At 40.7% G+C, this 24401-nt stretch overlaps 2 protein-coding genes across 2 annotated transcripts in view; one reads left to right on the forward strand and one right to left on the reverse strand.

Moving 5' to 3' along the window:
• Window positions 1-8288, reverse strand: part of EPDR1 (ependymin related 1) — a 50501-nt gene extending 42213 nt beyond the window's left edge. Inside the window, exon 1 of the mRNA XM_054019234.1 lies at window positions 7438-8288. Within this exon, the coding sequence (XP_053875209.1) occupies window positions 7438-8066 (629 nt within the window). The 5' untranslated portion in view covers window positions 8067-8288. The remainder of the gene's footprint in view (window positions 1-7437) is intronic.
• A 1543-nt stretch (window positions 8289-9831) lies between these two features.
• SFRP4 (secreted frizzled related protein 4) lies at window positions 9832-23955 on the forward strand. Its single transcript, XM_054019875.1, has 6 exons — window positions 9832-11209; window positions 12092-12172; window positions 12271-12336; window positions 15437-15635; window positions 18687-18750; window positions 21262-23955. The coding sequence occupies exons 1-6, from the start codon at window positions 10768-10770 to the stop codon at window positions 21445-21447; spliced, it is 1038 nt and encodes a 345-aa protein (XP_053875850.1). The 5' UTR covers window positions 9832-10767; the 3' UTR covers window positions 21448-23955.
• Window positions 23956-24401: the final 446 nt, after the last annotated feature.

The following is a 24401-nucleotide window of genomic DNA, read 5'->3' on the forward strand; positions in this document are numbered from 1 at the left end:
GGGCAAGCAGGGGCAAGCTGGGAAGAGAGTCGGGTGCACAGTGGGCCCACCACAGTCCCATACTGCACGGCGGGGGGATCTAGTCACATAGGGTGTTGGGAATCTTAGGGACTGGCATGTTTTGGCCTTGTTTTGAAACGGGATTAGCTTGATTTTTGGCTTATTGTGAAACTCAGGGTGCTTATTTACCAAGTGAAAGTTGGCAATTGTGGTGACAAGGCATTCTCAATTGAAGGCCTCACCTCAGGAATCAGTTTTCCCTAGAGGTCTTCCTGAGTCTGAGTTGTCAAATTGGAAAATAATGAGAGGCCTATCGCCACTCACTGAAAAGCACCTAATTCCAGAGCAAGCTGGATTCCATCCAGGCAAGTCATGCACCAGTCAAGTGCTGAACATCACCCAATACACTAAAGATGGTTTTGAAAATGGTGTGGTAGCAGGCATCATGTCTGTTGACCTATCAGCACCATACGACACAGTGAATCACTTAAGGCTCCCTACTAAAACATATGTGATGAAATATCACCACCTCCTACGACTGATACAATCTCTATTAGAGAACCAATGTTTTCACGTCGAACTATGTGGGAAGCAGAGCCAATGATGGCAATAGTAAAACAGCCTATCACAAGTGGATTCTCATCATATTCTTTAACATCTACACAAATGATCAGGGATTTGCAGCAATCAAATTTTTGAATTGCTCCACTCCAGCAGCAATAGTGACTGTTCCAGCTCCGACTCCGCTCTGCGCTCTGACTCAAATTAATTTTTAACTAAATAAAAAAGTGCATACTGTAATTTTGAAAAAACATTATTTTTATTCAGACTTTTAAAACAATTTAAATGTCATCAACAATGATACAAACTAGAATCATTCATAATTCATTCTGTAAAAAATTATTGCAGCAATCAAGTCATCTTTCATAGCCAGCCGCAAAATTTAAAATGAACTTTAAAGCCGAAAACAGTCGCTCTACACTAGCTTGAGTTGTTGGCATGCTCGAAGCAATTCTACAGGCAGCCTGAATGTGGTGTGGGTAGCTGTGAATGGCCTCAAAAACAGACTTAACTTTTAGCCTACCAATAGACTCAATCGCCTTACAATCTTCCCGGAAGTTTCTCTTGAATAATGCTTTATTACAATTATGAATCACAGAAACTCGCTGGGGTCTTTCTTGTTTATCCAATTTCTTTTTGAAGTCACCTTCTGAAGAATTGATGCTTGAATTATCTCCATTTCCCCATGATGGTTGAAGATGTCTCAGGGATGGACACTCGAACAAGTTCAGAGTGGAAATGGACGTTTGAGAACAGCCTGCTATTTCTGAAGGATGTGAAGTTTCCAAAACTGCAAATTTGATTGTTGATGACTCCTTTTGTTGTGTTTCGTTTTCTTCAACCTCTTTCGCCAAGTTCAAATGTAGCAATAGATTTTGTTTTTCAAGTCGTCGAGCAATATCAAGGAGCCCTTCCTTTGCCTTTGGTATTTCCCTTGAGGTAAGAAGAATCTGATACCGTGGGTTAACATAAACTCCAGCAAGGAAATGAATATTATCAAAAAGCTTCCCTTCGCATTTCTGCATGGAGGATAGAATTCCTTCTGCAATTTGTCCACCATTTTCTTGCAAGAATTTTGACAGTTTTCACCATTCCTTCATTAAAACTCCTGGGGTTACATCGACAGCTTGAAGATTCACGGTTGTTTGGTTTGGCTTTGCCAAGAGGTCTCGCACATTCTTCACTTTGTCCCATTCAGCTTTTGTTAACTTGAGTTCTCTTGTTCCAGCAGCAGCCACTTGTTCACAGTAAGATTGAAAAACGAGAAGCCAATCAATCATCGCAAATGTTGAACCCCAGCGAGTCACAGTATCCAATGATTGAGTTACCCCATGTAGATCAAGCAGAACACTTTGAATACTTGGGGTTCATAGTTTGACAATGACTTGTCGAATTTTTGCCAAAAATTTCTTCGCATGTTCTTTGTTCAGTCCATCCCAGATTGACAACTGAAGAGTGTGAATACCATACCTCATCAGTTGGACTTTTGAGTCGTCCTCAGGAAGCCATGTTGGAAGTATGAGACTAGGTTCATTAACCCACAGCACAGCAGCATCCATGCTCGATTTCATCCATTCCTTTAGTTCCTTCCTCAGGCAAAATACCTTCAGTTCTGTCCCCATCCCTGTTCTCAGAGGTAGAAATGGTTTCATTGTCCTTGCTGAAATTTTTGACGGCACACATCATGTTTGCTGCATTGCAGATGCTCAGCACTTGCATTTCACTGATCCCAAATTTTTCTAAAATAACTTTTACTTGACTTTTCACATACAAAGAATTGTGACGCCCTTCAGTGTCGATTATGTCCAAGGTTTTTACCACAGCTTTATCTTTTCCTTCTTCGTAGTACTGAACATTGATTGCAAGGAAATTTCTGTTTCCATGGGTTGCCGCATCCATTTTCAGGTAGCACAATTTTTGCTCCAAAGCTTTCTTGAGCTCTTCACGACCAGACTCAGCTGTGCTAACAACTAAATGACGAACTGCATCATGCCCCGTCGAATCGCCAAGCTGCTGACCCATTTCACCTGCAATTTTTTGGAATCCTTTGTTCTTTAGCCTGAAGGTAGTGAGCGGTGTTGAACTCAAGCAAACCATTTTCATCAGCCCTTCACGGAAAGTATTGGCATCCATGGTGACCGTAACCTTTGAGGACTTCAAATATGAGTCAAGTTTTGTTTGCTCAATTTTGGGTTTCTTTTCAGATGAATCTCCGCAAAAAATATTTTCTCCAGGAGTTTTCAAAGAACCACATGAACATTGTCTAGCTGCATCAGCTTTCTGTTTTGCCTCATCTTCCTGGTCCTTTTTTGTAACCAGAGCCGCATAGTTTTCAGGATGGTTACGTTTTACATGCCACCAAAGGTTGAAACTTTTCACAGCACTTGCTTCACTTGTCTTGAAGCTACATGGTTTGAGCTCGCCATTCACTTCCTTTTCCACCTTGCACATTGCCGATTTCTTCTTTGCTTTTCCCAAAAGCCCAAATTTGGGCTTTTCAAATTCAAAACTAAAGACGTCGTTGAGATTCTTTTCCGTAAATCGGCTATCAATCATGGGGGGCAGATTTGATTTTTTTGTTGAAGCCATGGCCAAATCTTCTTGTCCTGCTACCGCATCCAAATGTTTTTTGTTATTATCTTCGAAAAGCAATGAACAAAAGCATTACATTTTTTTATAATGTACTTGCTTGTGATATCTTAACCACTTGAGTACTTCGAATTTATTTTGGATTTTCTGTACAAAAATGATCACATTTTCTTTTTACACAAAATTATTATTAAAGTATATTTTAATATTTTAACATGTTTCTTGCAGTTTTAATGAAGTAAGAAGTATTTTAATATACATCATTAATATAAAATTGTATTTATAAATTGCAAGTTAGTTTTTCCAGATGTCTGATAATTATCTGATTCTTTAATAAAACGTATCTCCAAAAAACTTTGTAATTTTGTATCTGTACATTAAATCTTGATTTTAGCCGAAGTGAGAATAATTGTGACATATTATGTAAAGTGGTAAAGTAGATGTTAATATCAATTGTTATACAATCTGAAACTTTTTGGCACCTTTAGGACTTTCTCGCTAAATATCATTCATTTTGGATTGAAAATAAAAAAAAAAAACTGGAGCAGTGGAGCAGTCAAGATTTTCTGTGCTCCGGCTCCATTCCAGCTCCGGGCAAAAACCTGCAGCTCCACTCCTCCGTGCTCCAGCTCTGGGCTCCGCTCCAAAGCCCTGCAAATGATCAACTAATCTATCTTGACACAAGAAGTTTTATCTCTGCCAACAACCTCTGTGTCACTGCCCAAGCCAAGGATCTTGCCCAGACAGAAACTGCATTAACATTGGCACTTTCTGGTCTCTCAGTCTATTACAACAAGAACCAATTGTGCGCCAAACCCAGCCAAAACACCAGTGCAGCGGTTCTCAAACTAGGGTCCACGAGGATACTCCAGGGCGTCCATGAGTCATGTCCAGCTCCAGGGGATCCTCAAGTCATGTCCAGGGATGCTGGCCCCGCTCCTCCCAGTGCCTCCTGCACTCCACAGAATAGCTGTTCAGCAGCGTGCAGGAGGCGCTGGGGAGGGAGGTGGAGAAGCGAGACGGGGCATGCTTGGGGGAGTGGGCAGAAAGAGATGGGAAAGAGGAGGGCAGGGGTGGAGTAGGGGCAGGAAGAGGTGGGGTGGGTGTTGGGGGAAGGGGTGGAGTGAGGGCAGGGCCTGGGACTGAATGGGGGTTGCGCAGGGAAAATTAGAAGCCGGCTTGGGGAATCTGTGAATATTTTTAAATCGAAATGGGGGTACTCGGGTTGCTAACGTTTGAGAACCGCTGTGCTAGTGAGTCTCTTCCATCTTCAGAATCATGAGGCCTGTAGACAACTCAACATCATCTGGAATGGGGTATCACTTGCCCACTGCTGGCCTGTCTACCATGGCATTATGTTAAACCGCGCTCTCTCCTTCAAGGCACATGTGGAGAAGACATAAGGCAAAGTTAGCACCTGGAACAACATACACCTCTACCCCAATATAACGCTGTTCTCTGGAGCCAAAAAATCTTACCGTGTTATAGGTGAAACCGCGTTATATTGAACTTGATTTGATCCACCGGAGTGCACAGCCCCCCGCCCCCCAGAGCGCTGCTTTACTGCGTTATATCCGAATTCGTGTTGCATTGGATCGAGTTATATCGGGGTAGAGGTGTATTCAGGAAGCTTGCAAATTCAGAATGGGGAACCAACCCAGGAACACTTAGAGCCCTCACACTTGCACTTTGCTATTCAACGGATGAATGTGCATGTCTGGTGTGTGAAAGACTGGGTCATGCAAAGAAGTGTACCCTGTGCTGAATAACAGCTGCCCTATATCACAGGATGCCTAAAACCAACAAATGTGAACAGCCTTTATGTGCTTGCCAGAATCGCTCCACCAGATATTGGGAGAATGGTCACAAGCAAAATGGAATGATTATGATAGGTCAAAGATATCAAACATCCTTAATGGCCACACCATGGCAGTGAGACACCTGAAATTGCGGAAAAGCTTCATAGCTGCAACAGTACTGCTTAAAAAATCACCGATGGCTACACGACAGGAAAATGGCACACTCAGCTCGAAATACTTGGAGGACATCAAAATGCACATCTACATTGCTGAACACCTTCCTGCAGGCATGGAGAAGGATTGGTCAACCTGGAGATATTTAAACCACCTCTGAACAAGAGTTAGCATGTCAAAAGTCAATAGGCAGAAGTGGTGCAACCCCCAGACACCTGACAACACAAACCCTGGAACATCTGTTGGTTTACCAGCTCCTGGAAGAACTATGCACTATGAAAGATCTCAGCAGGGCTACAGACCAGGCCATATCATGTGTCCGACACTGGAAAACCTAAGATTGTGGTGGAAGAGCATGAGAAGAAGATTTGTTCCAACAAGCCTTTTCTAAATTTATTTTTTCACCAAACTAAGATGGTGAGGCAGTGACTTTGTTAGGTCAGTGAATGGCTTGACTTACACACTCTTTGTTTTCTTTAAGCATAATAAACTCCCTGTATGCCAAGGCAGTATGTGGAATATAGATGAATATACAGATAAATAAGTGCAACGTATTACTACCATTTAACAATACAGTATTTATGCTTAATTGCATAAACAGGCACAGCCAGAGAACTTCTAAAATACAGGCAAAACTTACTAACAAACCCCCGTATTAAAAATCCTGAGACACTAGTCCAGGGTAGGCAACCTAGGTGGCACACGTGCCAAAGGCGGCACACGAGCTGATTTTCAGTGGCACTCACAATGCCAGGAGTCCTGGTCACCGGGTCCAGGGGGCTCTGCATTTTAATTTAATTTTAAATGAAGCTTCTTCAACATTTTAAAAACCTTATTTTACATACAACAATAGTTTAGTTATATATTATAGACTTATTGAAAGAGACCTTCTAAAAACGTTAAAATGTATTACTGGCACGCGAAACCTTAAAATAGAGTGAATAAATGAAGACTTGGCACACCACTTCTGAAAGGTTGCTGACCCCTGCACTAGTCTCACGTTTATTAATTATTATTATTTTATTATGGAATCTGTTTAAATTCCATAACAAAACAAAATTCTTTAGTTAGGGGAAAAATCACCCAGTAAGATTCACAAGCTGCCACTGATAAATATAATAAAATATATTTATTGAGCATGGACATCAGTCAAGTCCCTAATGGATCTTTTCCTGGCACTTGTTGCATAAGTATCTATCACCATGATAAGACAGCTAAGTTCACTTAAAAGGCTCTTTCTGGCTTTGCTTTTAACCCTATCACCTCCCTCTCCTCAGGAAAAAAAATATAATGTGGGGGGAAAGGGGAAGGGAAGCCCTTTGTCACCATCCACCAGAAATCACCTTATCTCACTGTACTACATACACCCATCACTGATCAGATCAGTATAAAAACAGGAGGCCAAATCTTGCTCTCAACTAGGCCAGTGTAAAGTCAGAGAAATTTCACTGACTTAAACTAAGTTACTTCTGATTTACACTGCGGTAAATGATCTGAATCTGATTTAAATGATCAGGGCAGAATCTGCTCCAGGATGTCCACCAACCTGTGGGAGTCCAATTTTTGGGAGTGGCTGTAAAGTGAGCTACAAAATCTGCCAAATTACTGTGGCTGAAATAGATGATTTTTGTGACATTCTTTGGGCAGGCTCACAGCACAATGGTAAAGCGGTGGCCTGGGATGCATAAATGATATAATAAGCATGCAGCAACAGAGTGATGAACAAACCCTGGGGAAACCAGGAGAGGAGGGAATAAAAAATGCATCCCCTGGTTGCAAACTGAGTAATGTGCTGCTGGTGGGAGGAGTGGAATGGAATCTCTCTCTCTCTGGGCGTTTATACCACCTGGTAGGTGTGTGGAGGGGGGAAGAAGGGGAGTGGGGCTAAAGCCCTTGAACAGGGGGGGTCTCTGGGATTGTGCTCCCCAGTAGATTTGTGTAGGCATTTGGGGGGTGTTCCAGTGCCCACTGAAGTCAGTGGAAATACTCCCATTGACTTCAATGGGCTCTGACTCAGGCCCTGGGTGCAGCTGAAAGCTTTACCAACCCAATCCCTGCTCCAGCACTCTCCGGAGAGGTCCTCCCTGTCCCGCCAACGCCAGCACCGCCCGGCTGGGGGAGGAGGAGGAGTTTAGGGCAGGTTTGCAGAGGCAGCAGGTCACTGACTGCCGAAAGGGAGGGAGGGGGAGTTCCAGCCCCAAGCCGCCCCTTCCCCAGAAGTGACTGGCTGCAAGGCTGCTCTCCCCTCCCCCCGAAGGAGGGGCCGCGCGAAGCCATCCCGTGGAGCTCGCACGCGCGCCCCAGCAGCACCTACTTCTTGCAGGGGATGAGCCCCTTTCTCTCCTCCAGGAGCCGGAGGCGCTGGTTGGGGCCGTCGTAAGACACCACCGCCCTGGTGTTCCTGCCGCTGCTGTGGTCGTAGGCCACCGTGCGCCCTTCCCACTGCAGCGGCGCCTGGCACGGGGTGGGCGGCTGCCCCCGCCCAGCGCGGCCCTGCAGGGCGCCCGCCAGCAGAGCCCCGCCATGCAGGCACAGGAGGCCGCCCAGCAGCAGCAGCAGCAGCCGGGGTTGCCCCAAGCAACCGCCGCCTCGCGCCATCCTCGGTGTCTCCTCTGTCAGCGCGAGCCCGGCGCCCTGAGCCCCTGTCCGGAGGCGCTGGTGGGGTGAAGGGGGAGGGGAGCAAGCCGGGTGCTGCTGAGGCGCTGGAGCTGCAGCCGCTCGCGCTCTGGCCCCTTCTGCGTCGCGGACTGGGGAGGCGAAGGCGGGTCTGGCTGACTGCGGCAGCGGCAGGCGCGGAGCCAGGGCCCAGCAAATTCTGCAGAGAGAGACAGGAGCGGGTGCAACGCTGAGCAAGGGCGGCGGCTGTTTGATCTCCCTCTCGCTCTCTCTCTCCGGCCAGCAGGGACTGCGGAGGCAGAGTGCCGCCTGCAGCCCGCCGGGCATCAATTATTTAAACAACAGACACGATGGGCAAGGATACACACGCCTCCTTCCACCAGCTCCCTCGTGTTCTCTCCCCGTTCATTTCACCTCTTCCCTTATACGTTTCCTGCCACAGGCATTGCGTATGGTATAGCCCCGATTCTGTAGCTGGATGAACATCATTTAATACCAGTGCAATAGGAGGGGAGACATCATCTGATGCCAGTGTCATAGTTGGGTAGCAGCATATGATACCAATGCCACAGTTAGGAGCGCTGCACCTGAAGTAGTATTCTGACTAGAAATACTTTTTTTAAGCCTTTATTGATAGCTATTTCATATACCTCTTTCTGTTCAGCCCTGTGAGTTTTCTCCTTGAAGGCTTAATTAAGATAAAAGGGAAGCAAACAATCTATATGTTAATGCCATTGCTCAGTTTATAATGATCACATATTTCTTATTCAGAAAAAAAGGGGGGACAATACGTGGTTTAAAATACGTTCATGCTCGTGTTCCATATATAAACCAGAATAGGAAAGTAGACACTTTTCAGCAAGGAGCAAAATGGCCACTTGTTTGGGAAGTCTCTTGTTTGCTTGCTTTCCATTTGGGCCTTATATTTTTGGTTTGTCTTTGGCAAGAGCATCTGTGATATGGAAATTGATTGTGAGCAAATCTGATCACTTTTTCCTCTAAAAAAAGAACAGGAGTACTTGTTGCACCTTAGAGACTAACGAATTTATTTGAGCATAAGCTTTCGTGGGCTACAGCGTACTGTGTTTTGTGCGTGTGTGTGATCAAGGGTTCGTATAAGGCAGTGAATGCACACATTTGAGCATACAATTTTGCCTGCACCCCAAACTCCTACTAGTCTCAAAGCAAAGCGACTACCTGAAGGACTGGACGCTGCAGACCAATTTTATCATATCGACATATATTCGTGTCGTATTGTTGTGTGTTTGGGGCTCATGGAGGGAGGGAGTTGAAGAATGATCTGCTTGGAGAGACCTCTCTATAATGTTACTTTTGAGGGAAAACATTTCACTTTCCCTGACACTTGCTCTCCAGTCACTAATACGAGCATCCCCTGTCCCTCAAACATATCCGTTCTTCCTCCATTTGCTTTGGAGATTCCTTGACCTAGGTTTATCGTCTTCTGAGCAGTTTCCTAGGAAAGAGGGTGGTGGGAGGCAACATGGGTTACTAAAGCACACAGAACTAGAGGTCAGGGCGCTGCTGCTGCTACTACAAACAGGAAAGCACATCAACTGAAAATGCACCCTACAAAATAATCTTAATGAGAGGGGATGGGAAATTGCTACGCTAGGAGGACCACAGTCTGCCTTCAGTTACATCCTCGCTATGCCAGAGACTGCAATATGCCATTGCTCTCATCGGAGTTGCACAGTTGAACTGGGGAGAATTTGGTCCCTATTAATCAAGGACGAAATTCAGCTGTTTTAAATAGCTGTAAATCCGGAGCAATTCCAGTGAACGCTATGGGGTTACTCCTAAATTACACCGATGTAACCGTAGAATTTAGTCAAATGAAAGCCTCTGGGTTCAGACTAATGAAAGGGACAAAACGACTCGAATGTGAACGGTCTGCACTGTTTTCTAAAACCCTGGCGGCTGCTGGTTTGTGACACAAAGTGCTTTTGAAAAACTTTAAATAATATCGTATCTTTCCCTCCCACCTATTCCTTTGCTGATCCGGTTTATGGGGGGGGGGGGGGGGGGCGGAGATTTTACTAGGGCGAAGTGAGTAGCTAATGGGATTTCTCATAGCAGCAACAGCAGGTGCAACACGACAATTGGAGCTGTGCACTGAGGTTCACTCCAGGCTCGGATCGGCTGCTGCTGCTGTCCCAGCCAAGTTTGTTTCCAGAAAAAGTAATTGACCAGTTTGTATATTTCATGTTTGTTTTGTGAAGTCTAAGTTTCACATGCCGTATCTACCTCTGGAGCCATTGCAGTAACTGCGTAATAGTTAGAATAGACAGAAATAATAGCAACATTTTTTCAAAGCGGCAAAAGTTTCTGTGCTTTGTCTCTTTGAAAATGTAGGAAAAGGGCATAAAGTTCAGTGCTGCTTAAAAGAGTATCGTCCTTGCTCCTATTGAACTTCCCCTCCCTCTCTCTTAATTCTGCGACTGAATTTGCAGAACCGAGGTAGATGAGGGAAGCGCTTTTTTCTCTCTCTCGTCTTGAAAGAATTTATTGCACAGATCAACACTGAATGGCTTGCTGAAATTTATCTTGAGACGCAATGAGAAATTTAGTGATGTCGCCCTGGGATTAAACCGAGTGGAGGTGATGTCACCGTGTCTGAAAAGAAAAACAAACACACACACCAAGTGAACGATGCTGCCAAGAAGAAAGATCAACCCCCACGTCACTTGTGGCACTCGTATAAATATGGCCCTACAATTTCCATGGCTGTCTGTAAGCCTCAGATAGCTTGAACTTTGGAACAAGAGAGAAGCTCTGTGTCTTTTTAGCACTGAGGCACAAGGAAATCTAGAAGTTCATCTTTGCCAGTGGTTTTTATGTGCCAAAGTGATAGGGAACGGGGATAGACCAGCATCTCTTTAGCTCTTTCCACTGAAAGCTGAATGAGCGACAGGATCAGCCTGTGAGACTGATTACCCAAGACTTCGTGAGAGGAAGCAGAGAATCTCCGGAGCGCCAAACGTTAGTCCCGCCGCTAAAGGCTGGGAAAATGCTAGCAACCTTGGCAGCGTTCTTCCTGTGGCTCAGGGTCAGCATGGGGGTGCATGGTGCTCCCTGCGAGGCTGTGCGCATCCCCATGTGCAAGACCATGCCCTGGAACATCACCAGGATGCCCAATCACCTGCACCACAGTACCCAGGAGAATGCCATCCTGGCCATCGAGCAGTATCAGGAGCTGGTGGACATCAGCTGCAGCCAGGTGCTCAGCTTCTTCCTGTGCGCCATGTATGCCCCTATCTGCACCCTGGAGTTCCTCCACGACCCAATCAAGCCCTGCAAATCGGTGTGCCAAAGAGCCCGAGATGGATGCGAGCCCATCATGAAGAGGTACAACCACAGCTGGCCCGAAAGCCTGGCTTGCGATGACCTGCCTGTGTACGACCGAGGGGTCTGCATATCCCCTGAAGCCATAGTCACCGATGTCCCTGAAGGTGAGGAGGGATCAGTGTTTGTGTGTGTGTGTGTGTGTGTGGTGGTGGGGGGGGTACACTAAGGCAGGGCTCATTGGGTAGAGAACCTTGATTATAAAATGGCAATTTTGAATTCAGATTTGTGCCCTTCTTCACCAAGTCTCTGGAAAGCAGAAAGCTTTAGTTAAGTGGGTTCCAAAAGCACAGAGCTCCAGAAGTTCCAGCACTGTGTAGGGCAATCTATCTCTCAAATATAACACAGCGGGACAGGTTTTGGCGAGGACTGCAACTAGTCTCTCGGGTAAATGTTTGTCTTTAAAAAAAAAAAAAGACTTCTCAGCAACAAACAAACAAACCCAAACAAGAAGAGATTGAATTTCCTATGGGCAGGCAGCTTTTCTGAGAACACTGAAAAGCCAATTTGTGCAGAAGGACTCCAATATCCTCTCCAAATCTCACTGGTGTTACCAGTCAAAACGAGAGATGATTCAGAGTTAGGCATAAGTGAACATTGAATAGTGATGTTTAAGTACGCCTTTCAAATTTAAATGTCAAATTGGCAGTGCAATACACAAAACTACACACCAGGCTTTTGTCCACGAATCGAACTAGCAGCCATACAATGATATATTGCAGATTTTATTCCTTTCTTTTAAACAATTTACAGTGCTGTTAAAAAAAACCAAGTATAAGACCTGATGCAGACATATTTTCGAAAATATAGTGAATCAATGTTTTTTAGGAAAGATTAACTATTTTAAATGCTCCCCAAGATGTGTATGCTAGTGAAGTGATTCCGGAAATATCAGAGATGATTTTTTTCGTTTATCTTCTTGTGTTCATTTCTTTTCGGTAGCATAAACCAAATTCTGTGCAAATTTTATTGTGTATGTTTTTAAATAGATGTGAAGTGGATGGATTTTACTCAAGATGTAATGGTGCAAGAAAAACCTCAAGAGTCTAACTGCAAGAATCTAAACCAGGGTGCGTCTTCCTAAAGGTTCCCCTTTATTTCTCTCGAAAATAATTCTGTAATTGACATTAATTTGTAATTTTTCCTTATGATTTTTTTTTTTTTGAAGCTCGATGCAAGTGCCGGAAGATAAAGCCTACCCTAACAACATACCTGACCAAAAACTACAGCTACAGTAAGTCAACCAGTGAAATAATTTCATTTTCAACTCTTGGTAAAATTTCCCTAGAATCGCACTATCTTCTGGTTCCCTTCCCCTGGTTCTTTTGATATTATCAAATTATTATAGCTCCTCTACTTGTAATCCATGACAAGCCGCATCGTAGGTTTTAAGATTAAATCAATAAATGAATCATAAAGAATCACTTTTATCTGGCACTTTAAAAGATGTTGCGCCTGAAACCTTATTTTCCCGAAAAACAAGAAACAAATATCTAGAACTAAAATGGTCATTAAAATCGCTAAATTGTTGTAGTATTTTTAGAATACAGACCGGTCTAACAAAACGTAGTGGGACAGAGTGTTTAACAAAAATGGAGAGGGCCATGTGAGCCGTTTCTAAATTTTCCTGATGTTGTTTAATGCAGCTCAGTCTAGTGACAAGTAACAAAATAGCCAGAGATCCTATGAATTGCAATTTTTATTTTGCCATTTCAGCTGGAATAAATTGGAATCTTGATTGATCAAGTAAGCACTATTGTGCTGTTCTCACTCCATGAAATGAGTTCATGTGAAAACAATGAAATTGGAGAGACATGAAAAGGTTGAAAAGCAACTTTTTTGTTTTATTTAGTCACAAATTAAGTCATAGAATATTTACTATATTTTGCATACTAGCCATTAGAGACCAATGGCCAGATCCTTATCTTATGTAAAAAGCAACATAGAGTCCTGTGGCACCTTATAGACTAACAGATGTATTGGAGCAAAAGCTTTTGTGGGTGAATACCCACTTCGTCAGACACATGTTGCTTTTTACAGATCCAGACTAACATGGCTACCCCTCTGATATTTAACTTATGTAAATTTTCATAACTCTATTGAAGTCCATGGAGCTGTGACAACTTACACCAGCTGAGATCTGGCCCATGGGTTTTATTATACAGTGTATGAAATTTTGACAATACAAGTGCCCAGCCACAAAAAGGATTTCTGACCAGAGGAACTCAAAATATTTATTTATAATTTAGTTTTTCTTTCAATAACAAATCTGCATGATTAACAGTGAATGCAAAGTGAGCTATTAATTTAATATGTAATATTATGATTTACTGCAAGTTTACAGTGACTGTTTCTGGGAGGGATATTATTTTAATTTGGTTATTTTAAACTATGGATATCACACAATAGGCAGTTTAAAAATGTATTATATTCAATATCAAATTAAAACAAAAATGTTTGGGTACATGCTTAAGTCTTTGTTGTTAAATAATCGTTTAATTCAAATTCAGTTTGCTATTAGCAAGACAGTTGTGACATTAACTTTATAAAGCAAACTGTAAATACATTTGTTTTAAATTGTTGCATTTTGATGCACTTTTATGAAACATTAATATTTTCTAATATCTAATTTCCTAATCTATCTCTCTGCAACACACACTACCATTTGATGGAACATTGAGATTCTGCATTGTGTAATATATACATACATCTATACTCTGTGAGTGTATATAAATATGTATGGTAACTTATATTCTGAACTGAAATAGAATTTTTAAAATCATGTTTGGCCCAATCCTGTTTCCATTGACTTCAACAGGAGTGTTGCGTGAAGAAAGACTGCTGGTACTGGTCCTACAATTAAAAGACCTGAAAACACTGCATTCGATTGGCTACGTTTGTATTCAGGATTTTAGCTTTGGGATGCAGGGCCTTATTCTGCCCTCAGTGAAATCAATAGGAGAGTTACCATTTGAAGTGGGATGGGGAGATAATATGGGAGAAAAGTTGAAGTACAAATCCAGTTTTGCTAGAAATCCCCTTTAAATAATATATGCAGTTAACCAATAATTTGTAATGAAAGAGGTGCAGGGGCTCAAGCAATATTTTTAAATTCATAACTGATGCAGTAAGCCAGAGGTGCCGGGGCTGTGAACTGCCAAGCCTAGAGGTGCTGGGACTCAGTGCTGGCAAGTCCTGGCACAAATTAAGCACTGCAACTAACTCATTCTTCCAGTTGATTGTGGGTACTGTTCAGCTGTAAATACAAAAGAATCACTGATGGTTATCTGGGTTTAGCTATGATATTATAGCTTATTTTGTAAACAGTTCCCAACAACAATCATGTTTTATAGTAAGTCTATATGAAGTCTTCACCTTTTTAATTGTAAAGCAAATTTCCAACTAAAAATTCATGTAAAGATTATGGGTAGACATTTTCAAAAGCATCTAAGTTGCATAGGACCCTAAATCCCATAATGTTTCAGTAACTTTCAAAAATGGGACATAGACTGTTAAGTCACTTAAATGCTTTTGATAATGTCACCAATATCCCTAAAACACTATGTGGATGCTACAGATTTTGATATAGTTACTGTTAACACAGATAGCACAGATTGTGTTATAGCTACTGTTCTCAATAGATATTATTCCTTCTATATGTGAAACCTTACTAAATTTCTAGAATTTGCTAGTTACTAATGTTGTTTATTGAACATGGAATTAAAAATGTTAAAAAAGAAATTGTAGACACAGCTCAGGTATAGGATGCCGCTGATCAGGTGTGTCCTTTGAGAGTAATGAGTGGCCCTTTCTTAAATCCACGTAGGTGTATAGTTTTCTTCAGGATGTTTAGCACTCCAGAGCCCAAATACAATCTTAATTTCTCCTTTATATAGTTAGGTAACAAGAGTCAATGGATATTGTATCTGGATCTCTATTCTGTGTAAAATCCACAGTTGAGATACCACTTTTAAACCAGTTTCTCAAAGACTTTTATTTGAAGGAAGACAGTATAAACTATATACATTGTGAAAACCTTATCCTATTAATTTTTCAGCTTTTCATTTAAAATCATAGTTTTTTCAGTGTGTTTGATGTAATTAATTTACACCTGGAAAATGTATTCAGTGTCTAGATTACATCTAGACATCAGTAGTTTAAATGGTTTATTATTTAAAACAGTGTGGATTTCATGGTAAATCTTTATGACAAATATTTTTAGCTAATCATAAATAATAACATGTAGGGACTGAAAAAACAACTTTTACTCATATGAATAGTTCTTATTAATTTATATTATAATTGTCCTTGCATATATATTTTCCTACTTGCAGTTATTCATGCTAAAGTAAAGGGTGTAGAGAGAGGTAGCTGCAATGAAATAACTACAGTGGTTGACGTGAAAGAGATACTTAAATCTTCAATACCCATTCCTCGGTCTCAAGTGCCTCTTCTTACTAATTCATCCTGCCAGTGTCCACATCTTCTCCCAAATCAAGATGTTCTCATTATGTGTTATGAAAGGCATTCAAGGTAAGCAATTACAATGCATTGCAGAAATTTACTGTAGTCAAATTTAATAGAAAGCAGGCAAGCAAGCAAGAAAGTAAAGGCCATTTTCTCTGTTCAGAAGCAAATGTGAACCTAGTGCCGAGTTTAATTCCCCTGATTAGTATCCCATACACAGTTCAGGGGAATATATATAAATATTCTATTACTTTTACAAGTCCATGGCTTCAGGTAGCAACATTAACATTTCAAAATTCACTTACACATTTCATAAGCAACCTGAACTCTGACCTACAACACATACTTACAAACTTTGATGTGTACATGGAAACGAGACTCAGACATGTAGCATGGTAAAATGTGGCCACTGCAACTTTATCTGAAGTTATTGCCCCACTGGGCTAACCACCCCAAACTACCCGGCAGGAACTAGTTAGAGAAAAACAGTGAAAGGTCACCATCTGCTTTTTTATTACTGTGGAAAACCAAGCTAATTACCAAATATGCTGTGAATGATTTGGAAAGTTCATTGAGGTTTTTATTTTCATATGCTCTACTAAAATGGATTCGAAAAAACTGTTATATGTTTCCTGTTGAACTCAGTTGTATGTAAACAGAAGGTTTTGCATTACAGTGGCTTTTTAAAATGTCAGAAGTCACAACTGGTAAAATCCTGTCTCCATTGAAGTTGATGGCAAACACCTATTGATTTAATTGGAACCAGGATTTCACCCAACAACTAGTTTTGAGCCAAAGTGACATCAGCACTGAAGGAAATATCACATTGTGATTTCATTTATAATGATTTCCCCTTCAGTTTAATGCTACTATTTTTTCTATAGTCAATACTAGAGGAGGGAAGGAGTGGTCTATAATACTGGCCAGATTCTCCACTGCGTTGCTATCTGTGTAGTCATTTACATCTCTGCAAAGTGGGTGTAAAATGCTACCAACTCCGCATGTACCATTTTATACTCACTTTGCACTGTGTACATGACTACCTAGGGTGCAAGGCAGTGCAGACTCAGGCCCTATATTAGGTAGTGCAGATCCCCGATTGGCAGTTAAATGTCATATGGAATCAGGTGTATTTATATCAGTGTTTTGCTTTCTTCGGCTGATTAGTGCGTGCATCTTAATTGATATCTGCAAAGTCTGGAAAATTATTGCAGTGCCTCGACCAGTCAATTGATTTAAGGTCCGATATCTCATGATCAATGAGGGTCTGAAATGTGTGCTTTATAGCATGGAGGTTTGGAAATCCCAGTCTCCGAGTGAGACAACAACACGTTTCTAGTTTGTGAGATGTCAGACCTTAAAACTGTGACATTATGATTTTTAGATTAAATTATTTTAAGCTTTTGTTAGACGCTTCCAGCACTCTGTAGTTACAATTTTATTTTTCTCATTCTGAGTCCTGTACTATAGCACTCTTGTATTATGGCCAGCCAGCTTTACAGGGGAAAAAAAATTCAAATACTAGTAGCTGAAAGCCTGTGCTGTTGCATGAGTGTGGCATTTGGGTCAAGTAGTCCACCATCTGTGCAGTCTCCCTCATACAACCAATGAAATTCTTGCATGCAAATTAGCAGCTGGTAATTGATTGAGTTATCTCTGATATCACAATACTCTAGGATTCTTAGCATGGCATAAATACATGCCTTACTATGGCTGTACACTACGTGGGTGTAATTCATAAAATCAACATGGCTGAGAGCTTAAAAACTGAACGGTAACAGACAGCAAATCCCAGTGATGATTGAACCTGGAGATCAGGGCTTAAATTCAGTTGGAGCTGTCTGGAGCAGAATGCTGGTAAATGTTTTCAACTCCCCTGGAGTGTTTATTGCATGTTGAGCTGGGGCTGGGGGGCTCCTGGAAATACTCTATAAGAATTTAAGCCCTGCTGGAGATATTCTGAAAAAGAGCTGTCAACCATGCTTGTAGCTGTTTCCATTACTTCAGACTGACTCAACAGACATTCTAGGCTGCAGAGTGACATGCAGTTATGCAAGACAAACAAAATGTAAGATTGGACAGTGTGGTATAAAATTATTATACCTGCATGACTCATTTGTGGTTAGGGACATGGGAGTATTAACATTGTCCTACTGGATCAAACCAGTGGCCCATCTAAACTATTATTCTGTGTCTGATAGAGGCCTTTACCAGCTGCTTCAGAGGATTATGTTTCTCAGGAGTAATACAATTGTCATAAATAAGTGCCAATGAAATTGTTATACCACAGTGTATAATCATATGTACTCTTTCTCCTGGTGACATTTCCCAGCTGGAGTTACAGCAGAAGCCCCTTTCTGTCACTGTGTGATAGAGCCACTGGAGCCACATAAGTTCAGATCTGACTGCCTTTCCTCTAGCCCAACCCACCACGGTCCTCGGCTGCAGCCTGTGTTGGACCAGCATAGAGACCCTCTCTGTCTGGCAGTGGGGGTATGGAGGCATTCAGTTTCTGCCCAGCAAATGTCCCAGTGAGAAACTAAAATGATTGGGCCTTGTGCTGTCCTTCACAATACAGATATAGTTAGAGAGAGAGAGATAAATTAAATGGAGTGTCATGGGACATGCTACCCAACCCATCGTTCTTCTTTATACCTGGTGAAGCTGGGGTATCTTTCACCTACAGCACTATTGCAGGTAAGGACACAGATCCTGAAGTACTTGTGACACCTTAGAGACTAACAAATTTACTAGAGCATAAGCTTTCGTGGACTACAGCCCAGTGTTTCATAGGCACCAGCACAATGCCTATGTTGTATGGGTTGTAAACATGTCAGGGAAACGTTGATATTTTTTAAAACCATGTTTTCATTCGAATTTAAAAATTAATATATGGAAACATTTCTGTTGGTCTTAGGTTTTGTAAAAGTTTATTTGTAGAAAACTTAAATTTGGGGTCATTTTGACCTGACCGGTTCCCTTTGGAAAATATTTCTTGTCTACGGTAAATCAACTGGAATGATGACTAAGCATACAAAATCAGGGATCATATCTTTTAGTTACCTGGTATATATGAAACTAGCTATAGCTCACATTTTCATCTTTTAAAAATTTTAGGTTGATGCTTCTTGATGGATGTTTAGTTGAAAAATGGAAGGATCAGCTAGATAAAAGATATAAGGTAAGTATAACCAATTAAAGTAATTCTTACATTCTTACTAGAAAGTCAGCCATCAAAATCTATTTGAGCACCTAAATAAATGACCTGAATTTCAGAGATATTGAGCAGTGGCAGCTACTACTGTCTTCAGTGAAGGTGTTTAGCACCACTGTGAGTCAGGACTTCTATTTAGATGACTTCTATTTAGATGACTAAACTTAAGTGTGTAAGTTTGACTATTTTGGCCTTAAATTTTGGAGAGGGTCTCTCATGGTGAGACATTTATATGTTTATAATTTTCTTAGACAAAAACAATTTTTATAACAAACATCTATAAACATTTAATCTATAAACATTTAATAAAAATCTAAACTATTTCAAATATATAAATGTTTTGTTAGTGTTCTTTTCTTAAACACTGATTTGTTACAACAATGAAATTGTGAATTATTTTCATATAGTTGCTAATGCATTAACCTATGAATGATAACCTATCATTGTTAAGTATACAGTGCTCATTAAAAAGTGAATATGAGAGTAAGGCCAAATCCTGTTGCACTGAATAAAGCCAATGTAAACAGGCTTTGATCCATTTAGAAACATTGCAGGACTGAGGCATGGACTCCTACGCACCAAGGTCCCTACCCAAAGTCTACTGAACTCATTGGGAGTCGCCCCATTGATTTCAATGCGCTGGGGACTTGACCTTAACTGGCCTGGATGCCTGTGCAGCTACAATGTACCTCCTTCAGCATGGGGAGGAGGAGTAGACATAGCGCACTTTTCCCTGACTTTACAAGGTCACTGACCACCACCCCCGGCCTGCTCACAAATCTTCCTGTAAGTCCCAGTGCAGAGATCCACCATGGATAGGGTGTTATGGAATCCTGATTCAGCTGTGCTCAACATGGAGCCTGAGCACATTAGAAATTGGAGGCAGGATTTGCCTCTTAGTTCTGAAAAAAGTTTGCAAAGAATTAAATAATGGGCTGAGATCATACATTTTTTTTTGCTTTTAATTATTGGCTGGCTGGAGAATGCCAGGGAGGAGAGAAAGAAGGCTCATTTTTCACTAAAGCAGCTTTTAAGTTACCAATCAACTCTTTGAGGCAGCTGTGTGTCTGCTACATTTTATTATTCTTTTTCTCCAGTCCTTTGACTACCTATGAAATGGGGAAACACACTTTAAAAAGAGTCTTAAAGAAAAGGAAATGAGAAAAAAGTAAAACTAGATTATAATAGCAATAAGGCAGCACAGGCTGTGATTTATGGAAATATTAACATATGACTTGGGCATTTGAAAACACTTAGCCTTTAACCTCATGCCTCCTCTCCGACCCATGGTGTGATTTAATGGCCTTCAGATAGCACCTTTGTCATGTCTGAATGCATAATTAGACATCTCAAAACCTGCTTAAACAATAATTTAGACCACTAAATGTTTCATGGATATCTTACAAGTTGTGGTGCTTATTCACTGTATTTTGTTCAGAGATTAGTATGTTTTTGTCCAGAGTACAGGTAATAATCACCATTTAAACCTGTTGCTTTTGAATATGATAACCCTAAGTACCAACTGGTACTTTTGATGTTGTTTAATGGTTGTATGCGGTTCTTCTTGAATAACACAAGACTCTGTCACTCTGCAACACTTCACAGGGCTGATGTTAGATATTTCGTCAACGCTAGGCAAAACTGCACACACATTGTCCTTCAGAGGTGTCACATTGTACCCCTAAAAATTTAGTGGCTTAGGTGGTCATCTAGCTGGCTTATTGCTAACATCAGCCCTGTTATTTCTAGTCTAGTGAAAAGATTAATCTATAAATTAAATACAATTTTCCTATATGGTGATATGTTTACATATATCATGTGTATATATATATATATTTTTAAAGGATAGGTTTCAGAGTAGCAGCCGTGTTAGTCTGTATCCGCAAAAAGAAGAACAGGAGTACTTGTGGCACCTTAGAGACTAACAAATTTATTAGAGCATAAGCTTTCGTGGACTATGCATCCGAAGAAGTGGGCTGTAGTCCACGAAAAGCTTATGCTCTAATAAATTTGTTAGTCTCTAAGGTGCCACAAGTACTCCTGTTCTTTTTTTAAAGGATAGGCTGCTCTCCACTTAGCTGAAACAATAGGTCAAGTAGGCATGTTATGTAAGTCATTTAGTAGTGGTCCTGCAAAAGTGTGTGCACATACAGACCCTTATGCCCACTGACTTCACTGAAGTCCCAAGACGTTGTTAGGTTTTGCATGTGTAGGTCCCTTTGCAGGGTAAGGGCCATAGTATGCCGCTATCTATTGCTCCAGTTTCACTGACAATATCACTGAATCAATGGGAATTGACTGCACAAAGAATACAGGACCAGGCTGTTACTGTAGACATTGGTGACATATTGACAGTAAGTAGAGTAAAATATTAAGCTACTGAGAGCTGCACTAGAGTTCACAGTTTGTTAGCTTTTACTAATTAACTCAGAATGTGGTAACATCTCTAAGTGTTTTGTTTTGACATTATTTCCCTAGAGGTGGGAACAGAGACTGCAAGAAAAGGTGCGAACAGCCCATGATAAAAATCAAAACGTTGGACGCACTGGTCGGAGTGGTGCACCAAAATTGAACACTAAGAACACCAGCCAAGTGCTGGGGACCCCCAAAAAGACCACTAAAATAAGAAATGACCAGAAACAAACAACCCCCAAAAAAGTATGAGTTATGAATTTCCTTAAGGAAAGACTTTCTTGCATGATGAGGGTCACAAGCTGGCTTGAGTGGTATGTGTATTACTCCAGAACTCATCAACTGCGGTATTCTGCATAGACTTTTTTTGTAGCACTTTACTTTTAAATGTTTGCTTTTTATTTTAAGCCACTGCAAACCATAGATTGTAGGTTTGCACCGATGTGTGGTAGGCATATTAAAGCTGATTGATGGCGCTTATCATATTCAGAGCAGTCGAATGCATAGTTTACCAATAAACATCTGGATATGCATTATCCAGTTTTTTTTATGTGTGTGCCATAAATATGCTTACATTATTAGTGTTTGAACTGTGTATGTTTGTGTAGCAAAAACACATCAAAAGGAAACATTTAATTTTTTATTGTACTTCAGGCTGGCTTCTGTTGTTATAACTTTAAATATATTTAAACATTTAGATGAAAAAAATCAATGTTTTTAAAAGGAACAAATTAAAGTGAAACAAACCTATAGAGTGCATAACAGTAAAATTTACAGGTTTGCCATTTGCAGAAATATGGCTTTGTTATGAAAAGTGATTTAAAACAACTGGAGGGAAAACATATTATTCTGTTACTGTAAACATGCCCTTAAATTACTCTGTAGTGCAGATGTTAAAATATTCAAGAGAGGGACTAGTGTATCTCAGGAGTAAAGTGGGCAATTAGCCATTTTACCACTGGAGACCTGATTTTAAATTTTGCTTAGATCACACAAGGAAAAGAGATTGCTACTCCCTGTTCATAAACTCCTCTAAACTACCACACAGTTTGGCACAACTGGAAGGCACTCGTTGTATTGAACAAGGACCAGGACAACGCTGATGCAGCTACTCATGTGCTTAAGGATAAGCATGTGCTTAAATGCTTTGCTGGGTCAGGATTTAAAATCGCAAAGGTGAGATAACTTAAATATGAGGTACATTGGCACAACTCTGGGGTGCAGTTTACACTGCTCCTGACTGCACTCTACCTGGCTCAAGTCATTGCTACAGGGGTGCTCTGCTTTTTGCTAACACCTATTTAATGCCATTGCATACTGAACATTTGGCTGTTAAAGTTTTAGTGCCTCTGAGCTTTAATTAAGGTGTTAGAGCTCATAACAAATGTCTCAGAGAACCCCCAAAATCTTCCAGCAAAACCAAAAAATACTAGACTTAACACCGCTGATATTTTCTATTTTTTAAGGGGCAAAATACCATTCTTAAAAACAAGCAAGCAGACAAGCTTTCCTGCCTTCTTTACCCATCTTAAATAAGAAGGAGAAAAAAACCAAAAACAAACCCAAGTTTAAAAAAATCCTTTGCATGTCTCCCAATTTATCGTGTCAACACATTAGTATGCTGATCTAAGTTACTGTAGGAATCCTAATGAAGGTTGCATGCATTTTATCTGAGGGCATAATTTGTCACCCTGACTTGATAACAAAATGTTCTAGCACAAGAAACAAAAGATGCACAAATAAATCCAAATAGCACCCAGCAAAAATATTACTTTCGTTAGCCATGCTCATACCGGTGCAGCACAATCTGCTTGCTCGCTGGCGTGCAAGCTATGAACTTTCCATGTGTGCAATTTCTAGCTGCGAGACCCCTGAGTGGCAATAAATGTGTGCTTTGTGTATTTCCACAACTTGAAGAACAAAGTGACAAAAAGATCCAGCCAAAATGTCCAAATGTGGGCATCCTAAGCTAGGCACCTCCAGCCATTGTCTTTGTGCAGATGCAGGAATTCAACCTTGCAGAATTGGGTCCCAGATCTATGTTTAGGCACCCAAGTGGACTAATTTTCAGAAGTGATGAGCACCCATAGTTCCCATTGATTACAGTGAAATGGGGGATGATCAGCTTCTCTGAAACTCAGCCCACATAGTTAGGTGCCTAAATAAAAATTATGGATGAAATCCTCTTTCCATTGAAGTCAATAGTAAAACTCCCATTGGCTTCAGTGGAGCCAGGATTTCACTTAAGGGGCCTAAATTAGACACCCAGGTTTGAAAATATTGACCTAATCAAGCATAAGCAAAAAATTCAATATTTTTAAAAAGCTTCTAAAATAATATGCTTTTAGAGCATTGTGGAAATTCTAATGCTTTGTTTTCATATCAATTTCAAGTTAACCCCTAAAAGAAAGCTGGTGAATACATGTAAGTGTAATTATTAAAAAAGGATCAACATTCTTAACACGGCATTGTTAAACCAGCAAATACTGTAGCTGTGATACTTCACTTTAACAAGGTTTGTTGTGAGCATACAATATTGTGAGCATAAGTGTGTTTGTTGAATAAAACACCGCTATTTAGAAATTATAGCAGCATTACATATTATTTTATATCTGTTAAAATCAAACTTTTATCCATAGCTTTTTTGATATTAAAGAAAAAGTGTAAAAAATATTTGCTACATAGAATTTGCACCATTCCTTCATATTATAAGATCATTCAACATTCCACTGTATGGGAATAAACGTTGATGCACCAATACTAGTGGTTTTGTATGTTTGCTTTTACATGTTCCCTAGCGTATGCTATATGCACATTTTATGCTGACTGCACTTTCCCTTTCCTAGTCTTTACAATTGGAAATACCTATGGTTAAAATGCTTGGGAATGAAGGGCAGTACTGCAGATAGCATGGGGCAATACTGTATAAGGAACAATCTATCCACAGAAGGGAGATGGACTGGATGAGCTAATGTTCTATTTTCCATCTCTAATTTTTGATACCATTCTATAATAATAATACTATATACATACGTAGTACTAATATAAGTCTTTACATTTACAAACTACCTTACAAATATTGGCTAATAAATCCACACAATGCCCGTGTGAGGCTTCTAAGTGAATATTTTAACATTTTGAGTGCTGATTTTGTTGCTAAAATATGGATTTAGGCACCTATCTTTAGCTACTCAAGTTTGAAAATT

The sequence above is a fragment of the Malaclemys terrapin genome, chromosome 2, assembly GCF_027887155.1.
Source record: "Malaclemys terrapin pileata isolate rMalTer1 chromosome 2, rMalTer1.hap1, whole genome shotgun sequence".
Classification (NCBI taxonomy): domain Eukaryota; kingdom Metazoa; phylum Chordata; order Testudines; family Emydidae; genus Malaclemys; species Malaclemys terrapin.

Excerpts from the sequence above, each read along its gene's own strand:
- SFRP4 (XM_054019875.1), top strand. The coding sequence starts at position 10,768 with ATGCTAGCAACCTTGGCAGCGTTCTTCCTGTGGCTCAGGGTCAGCATG. Across the intron at positions 12,173-12,270 it reads CTGCAAGAATCTAAACCAGG|CTCGATGCAAGTGCCGGAAG; the intron begins GTGCGTCTTCCT and ends TTTTTTTTGAAG. Across the intron at positions 12,337-15,436 it reads GACCAAAAACTACAGCTACA|TTATTCATGCTAAAGTAAAG; the intron begins GTAAGTCAACCA and ends TCCTACTTGCAG.